Source organism: Euprymna scolopes, chromosome 32, assembly GCF_053919585.1.
Source record: "Euprymna scolopes isolate OS-2025 chromosome 32, ASM5391958v1, whole genome shotgun sequence".
Taxonomy (NCBI): Eukaryota; Metazoa; Mollusca; class Cephalopoda; order Sepiida; family Sepiolidae; genus Euprymna; species Euprymna scolopes.
The window spans coordinates 7,063,662-7,072,943 of NC_136513.1; the positions used below are offsets into that span (position 1 = coordinate 7,063,662).

General features: G+C 36.8%; 1 protein-coding gene across 1 annotated transcript; it reads right to left on the minus strand.

Annotated features, from left to right (window-relative positions):
* Nucleotides 1-7,841: 7,841 nt before the first annotated feature.
* LOC145256080 (uncharacterized) lies at nt 7,842-8,636 on the minus strand. Its single transcript, XM_080114663.1, has one exon. It carries the CDS (start codon nt 8,634-8,636, stop codon nt 7,842-7,844), a length of 795 nt encoding a protein of 264 aa, XP_079970789.1.
* Between the last annotated feature and the right edge of the window lie 646 nt (nt 8,637-9,282).

Genomic DNA, 9,282 nt, shown 5'->3' on the forward strand with positions numbered 1-9,282 from the left:
TTCCATGCGGATTCTCCAGTGCGAAAGAAAGGTTCTCCAGTTCGACAAGATACATATAAAAAGGTCAAATTACGTCGAAACATTGTGAAAATAAGGTTCAATATAAAAACATTAGTCCCGAGAATTCAACTAATGCTGATAATCAATTCTCATCTAAAAAAAATTCAGGAATATAACGGGTTGAAACTTAGCAGGCAACCAGCAAATTTGTACTATTTTATCAGGTTAGCAGAGTTGGAATCGCAATCGGAGGTTTGGGAAGGATTCGGAGATGGGAAAGATATTGACTAGCATAAAAGTGTAGTATTTTTTCTGATACTACATTTAATTGTTTTCTGTCCACGATCAGTGGAGAAATCATTCTGTTACATGATAAGGGCTGTCCCCTTTTCATGTAAGTATAAAAATGGAGAATTTAGTTTAAAATGAAAATGAAATAGCAATAGACAAATTCGAACCTCGTAATCTAGGTTTAGAAATAGATTACGTGTGAGAATTTAAAAATGTAAAACAAACATTTGTTTAGAATATAGATAAATATTTTAAGGAAAGAATGTTAACTATTAAGTTTGTTATGAAATTTTAAATTGAAAGAATGCAGCTTATAAGATAATGTTTTTAACATATTGGAAAAATAGGTTACTGAGAAATAGGAAAAGTTTTGGACACGTATGTCCAGAACACGTCATGACGTCACGGAAAATAGAAAGTTCTAGGAATAGAGAAAAACTTTAGTTAGTCAGTCAGTGAAAAAACTCAGAGGGAGTCAGGTCTAGGAAGCGAGACGTCACTTCAAGGAAAAATGTGAGACTTTGAATTCTTGGTGATGGAACGGCCGGTCGTGACGAAATAAACCATTATGTGTTTTGTAAAGCTCGTCTTGTGTCTTATGATTCTTACAAAAAGGTAAAGTGGAATTGTATTATATATTTGTGTTATATGTCTTTACATACACGTCTCAACATCATCATGTCCGAACTGTCTGAACACTATGTCATCACTCAAAGAGCTTTCTTATTCAACGCAATTAAGGAATGAACATTTAATATATAAGAATCTCTTCTAATATCCCTCTCTCTGAGTCCTTCAACATTCCTCTCTCTAAGACACTCTCTCAATGAAAGCGATATGTAACATAATAATTCTAGACTATGGTAATTATATTTTTTGCGTCAATCCAGAGTGCCACTTTTTATGGATTTTGTCCACTGCGTGTTTGGCGGTGTGTGTTGAGCATATGTTTAACTTCCATCGTGAAGGAGAATAGTAATAAGAGACAGTTTGAATATTAGAGGACTTTAAAATAAGGAGCCACAGTCGGAGTTGTGGTCGGACGTTATATCTTCCGACTCCGCAATCACACTTTTTACATAGAAATTTGGAATTCTATCCTTAATTCTGATTTGTTTTAAAAGAATTTCATTTTTTTCTTTCGTTTTCGTTTTCTTTCCTTTTTTCTTCTTTCCATCGCTTAGCAATCATCACCCGTTGCTTATTCACGCCCATATCATCGCCGCACATCTGAGATTTCTCTCGACGCTACCGTGAAACATCTTTCTTCGAACGTGTCGCTTAAGCAATCTATCTGCCGGTCGGACTCGCATTTGGCCAACCAATCGACCGACCTTCCGGGCGCGCGCAAGCTCCACTCCACCACCTGCCACACTTAAGCCACCTGCAACGATGCCCCACTACCAACACCCCATTCACAAACCGGCAATAACAACAAAAACGACAGTAACATTTCCGTAATATCAGATTAGATTCGCGTTTTTTTGTTTAAGAAAAAGAAAATGTTATTTTACTCGACGGCTATCTGTCTGGTAAAAAATTCCGATCATATTTTCGTAGAATCTTTACACATTTAATATCTTTGGATTTAAAAGTTCCCATTATAGTTTATGCGGTCAATCTATAATACAAATCTCTACAGTCTGTTTAAATGTATGTATGTATGTATGTATGTATGTATGTATGTATGCCTAAAACTTTCGACAGAAGCGACGGATTTTCACGAGATCGGGATCCTTTCTAAGCTCGACTCTTCGGACGGCAAATATTGAAAAATTGGCTAAAAGCATGAATTCCTTCGCCCTGAATTGGACACTTTTCTACAAAGAGAGGTCGCTTTTTTCGCCGATATTTTCAAAAGTCATCCCCGCTTTTCGATTGACTAGCCTTTATTTAAACCATCGCCACTTTCGGTTCGGCGATGGCGGAATAGCAAATACGTCAATCTCTTTTTTCACGTTGTGTTGTTCCTTCGCGGTACGGGTTGCCTGCCTACTACCACTTTTTAAAAAAATTTAGTCAGCACACCCCCCAAACACCCAGGCGACGGCGGGCACCCAGGCTAGTCTATAATATAAAAGGCTAAAGGTGTGTGTGTGTGTGTGTGTTTGTTTGTTTGTTTGTTTGTTTGTTTGTTTGTATGTGTTTGTATGCCTCGCAAAAACTTTAGACAGAGGCGACGGATTTTAATGAGATCGGTATTGTTTTAAAGCCGACCCTTCGGAGGACAAATATCGAAAAATTGGCCCCAAAAAATTAATTCTTATACTCTAAACTGGCCTGTTTTGCATAAAGAGGGGTCGATTTTTGCGTCTCCATTTTAACAAGTCATAGTTCCCTTTTCGATTGATTACGCTTAATTCTGATGTTCGTGACTTCCGGTCGCGCCATGGAGACATCGACTAAGAAATCAGTTTTTTTTTTCTCCTTTTCGTTACGGATTCGAGCCTGTCTATCTACTACCACCTTTTTTATCAGCTCTGCCTACTGTTGTTTTGATCCCCCCCTACTAACACTTTCTTTTTTACACCCCCCGGAGTTTCTTACTACACCGTCTACACACACCAGGGCAACCCCCCACTACTGTTCTTTTTACACATCCCCCAACCCCCGCCCGGGGTCCTTACTACACCACCTAAACACCCGGGCAACGCCGGGCACCTCCGATAGTCTTATATAAAATAAAGGTTTTGTCTGCCTGCCTGTAATATTTTAACCGTAGAAAAATATGTTGCGCTTTAAAAAAAAATGTAATAAAGGAGAGTACAAAGTTGATCTTTTGGTTGACTTTCGGAAGCCACGCATCTCTTGTTTCCTTTATTTTGTCCTTTAGTCCTCACATTCCAGTAGCGATGCTTCTGACAAAGAGGGAAGAATTGCTGCTTTCCAGATCAGAATCTACTCCATCTTACACGTTATCGTTGACAATGTTTTTGACCTTAAAGCAGTATTATTTTTAGGTCCTTACACCAAGTGGCTTCTTGCCTTGTCTGGAGCAATTTCCATTAAAATAAAATACACTGCAAAAGCTTTCTCTGTTCGAAATATTACAAATCATAATTGCTTTTAGAAATAGAAAAAAATGACATTATCAGTTAATATTAAACAGCGAATTCCATGATTAGAAATCGAAACCGAAATCTTGAAGTATCCAATGTAAGGTTCTATCAACTGACCTTTTGGGGCTTTCACCTCCATTGCATATTAACTTTCTGAGCTAATTCTTATTTTGAATGTCATAGGAAGTAGTCGGTGTTAGTTAATTTGGTTACCCCGTCCAATTACATGTATGTTACTTAATATGTCTTATCGATCTTATTCAATCCGAAAAAAAGTAAATAAACAATTATTTGCAAAAACATTCGCCAATTTAAAAATAATTCCCCAGCAATATCATCTACTGGATTTGTCTTCTTTATATACTTTAATTTTATTTTATTTACTAGAATTTCAGCCAGGCATTGCCCGAGTGTTTGAATGTGTGTGTTGAGAAAAAAAAAAGTGGTAGCAGAAAGGTAGGCTCGAACCCGTACCGCGAAGGACGAAAAGAACGGGGAAAAAACCCTAACGTCTTTGTCGTTACGACCACCGCCAAACCGGAAGTGACGTAGGTTTTAATTAAGGCTAGACAATAGAAAGGAGAGGATGACTTTCAAAAATATCGACGAAAAAAGTGTCCCCCCTGTAGAAAAGTGCCCAGTTGAAGGTGAAGATATTAATGTTTTTAGCCATTGCAAATAAAATTGTAATGTAAAAAATTTTCTATGCAAATAAAAATTATAATGTAAAAAAAAGTTTTTATGCAAATAAAAATTGTAATGTAAAAAGGTTTCTATGTAAAAAAAAATGTAATATAAAAAATTGTCTATGTAATTATAATGTAACGGAAAAAAGTTTCTATTTGAATAAAAAAAATATAATGTAAAAAAGTTTCTATGTAAATAAACTGTTTCACGTCCTCGCTTTATGTAAATGAAAAATTTGTTGTGTAGCGAGGTGTGTGTGAGATATTTAATCAAATATTACAGTTTAGATGTGGTAGTTGACGTTTGTTTCTTTGCGTGCGAAAGGTGTTTATGGGTTTGTGATACAGAAGACTATACTCTTTATTGTTCTTTTCATGTGGCTGGTATATGTGCGCGACGCTGACACTTCGTGTGTGATTGAGGGTTTTGCGCACATAACAAATGCAGTAGGTAGTATTTTTTTCGGCAGTGATTCAAGGTGAAAACCAATTTATTATCGGTCAATCAATGTCAACGAAACTTTTGATAAAGTGGCTGATGCTCTTTCTTTCCATGTATATATGAGTGTAATTGGCAACATCCGGATTAATGAATCCCTACTGATATCCAAATTGCCCTCCGAAATTAATAACTTACTTAAATTCGTTTAATAATTTATACTTTAGTACATACTGTTTCACAATTCAACATGCATATGCATAAACTTCACAAAAGTTACATTTGTAAAATTTAAACATAATATTGACTGAAATATTGACATCGGAAAGTCGACTTGACATTGTCTACATTCCGGCTACAACTACTAACAATGTATGAAGCTTAAGCAGTAACATAATCTAGAAACCGAACTCAAATCTAAAGTAAATAAATAAAGCGCGTTTACAAACACACCTTGTCTAAATGAACTGAATTGTTTATAAATTCTCTCTTCACGAGCTAGAAGACCAAACCAGCGATATTTAGCCAAACAAGAATAATAAATAAACTGCACATTTAGCCGTTAAATACTGGAAAAAGTTATAGCCCGTTAACTTAGAATGGGCGTTTTATGCCGAAATCTAGAGTCAACGTGGTCTTGGTTACTAATTCCTATTAATCCCTATTAAATCCTTACTGGGTATCGAACGGATGCCTTTATGCTTAGTTCGCTGCACTGTATCATAACAAAGGTACATAAAAAATTTAAGTTTGATCGTCTAGTAGTTTTCGATAAAGAGTAAATGTGGTATTGTGGTGATGAATAGTATTAATCCTTATTTAACCCTAACTATGCATCGAACGAATACCTTTATACTTAGTTCGCTGTACCGTACAAAGGTCTATACAAAATTTTGATTTCTGAGAAAAACTTCCAGAGGAAACGTGGTATTGTGGTATTGTTCCTCATTAATCCTATCAATTCCTTACTATTTATCGAACGGATACCATAATACGTATTTCGCTACATTATATCCTAACAAAAATCCGTACAAAATTTGAACCAAATAGGTCTAGTTACTAGAACACTTCTAGAGTAAATGTGCTATTATAGAGATCAATCCCTATTAATCCCTAACTTTGCGTCAAACGGATAGCATACTACCTAGTTCAGTTCATCGTATCATAAAAAATCCATGCAAAATTTCAGCCTAATCTGTCTAGTAGTTTCCGAGAAAAATGGAATGAAGAGACAGACAAATAGACAGACTAAGCGAAATATGGTATAAATAAATATTTAAATAATCAAGTAGAATATTAAAAAGAGTATAAATTATGCCAACAAACAAACAAATAAGATAAGCAAAAATAAAATAAATGAGTGTCATCCTTGAATAAATACTTAAAACCCGAAACACTTTGTAGTAGTAGTAGTAGTAATAATAATAATGATGATGATGATGATGATGATGATGATGATGATGATTCATCAGTTTGGGTCGAAAATTTTTAGTTACTAATATATAAATGTATGTATGTATGTTTGCATGTCTGCCTTAAACTTTCAATAGAGGCGACGGATTTTACCAAGATCTGTGTCCTTTTAAAGTTCGACCTTTCATACTACAAATATTGAAACATTGGCTAAAAACATTAATATCTTCCCCTTCAACTAGGCACTTTTCTACAGGAGGGGTCACTTTTTTCGCCGATATTTTTTTAAATTTATCCTCTCCTTTATATTGCCTAGCCTTAATTTTAAAAAAATGCCGCTTCCGGTTTGGCGGTGGTCGTAACAGCATAAACGTTAGGTTTTACCCCGTTCTTTTCCTCCTTTGCGGTACGGGTTCGAGCCTGCCTTCCTACTACCACTTTTATTTTGCTCAACATACACATCCAAACACCCAGGCAATGCCGGACAGAAATGCTAGTCTATCTATATATCTATAAAAGTGAAAGTGTCTGTGTGTCTATCTGTCTGTCATTACCCTACGTAATAACTCTGTCAAGTATTAGTCTACAGACTCCAAATTTGATACGCAGGGTACTGAGATTTGGGAAAATCTATGTGATCGGTTTTCGGACAGAAATTTGGCTGTTAAGGGGTCAAAGTTCAACGATTTTACCTTTGAGAACTCTACCAAGCTTCTCCGACAATTTTGGGTTTACACACTTGAAATTTTAGATATAGGTTCCTTGGACATGGATCTAATTTAATAAATTGATTAGAGCCCAAAACAATAAATGTTAAGGGGTAATAATAGGGGTTAAAGTTGAAAAAGTGACCTTTTTTTTGCGCAGCATAGACCTCCAAACACTCGGGCAGCGCCGAGCACCTATGCTAGTATATCTATAAAAGTGAATGTGTCTGCGTGTGTGTCTGTGTGTGTGTCTGTGTACATTTCCCTACGCAATAACTCTGTCAATTTTCAGTCTAGAGACTCGAAATTTGATATACCGTGTACTGAGATTTAAGAAAATCTATGTGATCAGTTTTCGGCCGGAAATTTGGCTTTAGGGGTCAAAGTTCAACGATTTGACCTTTCAGAACTCTACCAAACTCCTCCGGCAATTTGTGGTCTAAACACTTGAAATGTTAAACATTTAGTTCATCGGGCATGGATCTAACTTAATAACTTGATTTGAGTTCCAAACAATAAATGTTAAGGGGTCATAATAGGGGTCAAAGTTAAAAAAATTAACCACATTTTTTTTTTTTTTTTTTTGCTCAACATACATCTCCAAACACCCGGGCAAGGCCGGGCTGAAATGCTAGTATATATATATATATAAAAGTGAAAGTGTCTGTCTGTCTGTCTGTCTGTGTACATTTCTCTACGCAATAACTCTGTCAATTTTTTTAGTCTACTAGTCTACAGACTCGAAATTTGATATACAGAGTACTGAGATTTGGGAAAATCTATGTGATCGGTTTCCGGACAGTAATTTGGCGATTAAGGTGTCAAGGTTCAACGATTTGACCTTTGAGAACTCTACCAACCTCCTCCGACAATTTTGGGTCTAAACACTTGAAATTTTAGATATAGGTTCCTTGGACACGGATCTAACTTAATAACTTGATTTGAGCCGAAAACAATAAATGTTACGGGGTCTTTTTTGATGTTTCGAATGTTTTTTTTTATGAATTATTTAATGTTCTTTTAATTTTGTTTTTTTTAACCTTCCACGGTAATTCAATTCTAACGACATTTCATGCTGAAGTCTTTTTTTCTTCGCCCAGATCCAAGCTGACCCTTGTTGTATTTGAAATCGATTAGAGGCAGCTTTCAGCTTCTGGCCGGTTATTCCCAGTTTTGTAAGAAGCGAAATGTCTGAGTGGCTTAGAAACCGACGACAACCCAGCTCAAAAGCAATTACAATACACTTCTAATTCTTTTCTATGCAATCGGCGAGTAATGTTTCGTAACGATTTTTATTTCGTTCATGTGCGTCTTCTACATTATCCTCCCAGGGGACAGTCAATTCTATCAGGAGGATATTCTTCTTTGTGTCAGACCATGCTACAATTTCTGCTCGTTTTTCCGTTTGGATGATGTGGGCTAGAAATTGTAGAGACGTATTCAGGTCCGCCAAGATTTTCCAGTCATTCGTTCCATTCAACAGCTTCACTTCAGAATTTTTTTTCCTCCTCGCAGGACGTTCACTTTCTTTGTGAAACTGGATTGTGGGTTTCTTGACTGTCACTGGTTGTTGGTTTGCTGACTCACATTGTGTTCTCAGCAATTTAATAATTATCTCCAGTACCTGGTTATGTCGCCATGTGTACAACTGAAGCAATTTGGGGCATCCGGATATCACATGGCGCAGAGTGCCCCGATCCTGTTTACATGAAAAACACAGGTCTGAATCGGTATACCCCCATAATTTTAGATTGGTCGCATTAGGCAGAATATCATACGTAGAACGAAGAAGAAATGATATCGCCAATGGTTCCATCGCAATCAATGATTTCCACGATAACTTAATTGGTTCGATGTCATTCCATTTTGTCCATGCACATTGTTTGGCCTGAGCGACAGCAACGGATGTTCTTTGCTCCTCTTCAAACACTCTGACCTCTTCGAGCACCATATCTCTTTTTTTTTCTTTTGGACCCTCTTTAGAGAATATTTTGTTAGTCGTACTGCCTAGTCCAGCTCTGTTGGTTTGAGTGACGCCCATTATATCCTTTATTTGTAGGCTAAATTCCGCCTCCTGTGTGATCTTACTGGCCGACAATTTTGTCCCTGATCTTATTTCTGGGTGTATTTTTTTAATGATTTCGTCGACTGAGTCCCTCATCATCATATGGAGTTTCACTTTTCCAACTTTGAACTCCTCCACTAGGGAGGATATTGGCAGCTACTAGCATTATAGTCAGCATTAGTATATAAGCCTACTTTCGAAAAACAAGGAGGAACTCCAAACCCACTTGCGCATGTATGTATTACACACCTGTTGAATGCGTTCAACGCGAGATAGTGCAATTTCATATATCTGAAAAGGCCACAACAGGCATGGTAGTAGACCATGTTGGTAACACCAAGCCTTCATCCTTCCGGCTAGATCTGTCTTTTCAATTAACTTAAGACGCTTTAAAGTTACTTTCTGGATTTCTATACCCCGATGTCGATAAGTCAAGGGGATTGAGTACATGCGCCCAAGGCTTTTAACCGGAATCTCCCTAACTGTTGGGATCGTATCACTCCCAATTTTGAAATGGATTTCCCTAACATATCCTTTGACTAATGAAAGGCTTCGACTTTTCTTTGGTTTAACCTTCATCCTCGCCCATGTAAAAAGGTCATGGTATTTTTGTAGAAGTGCA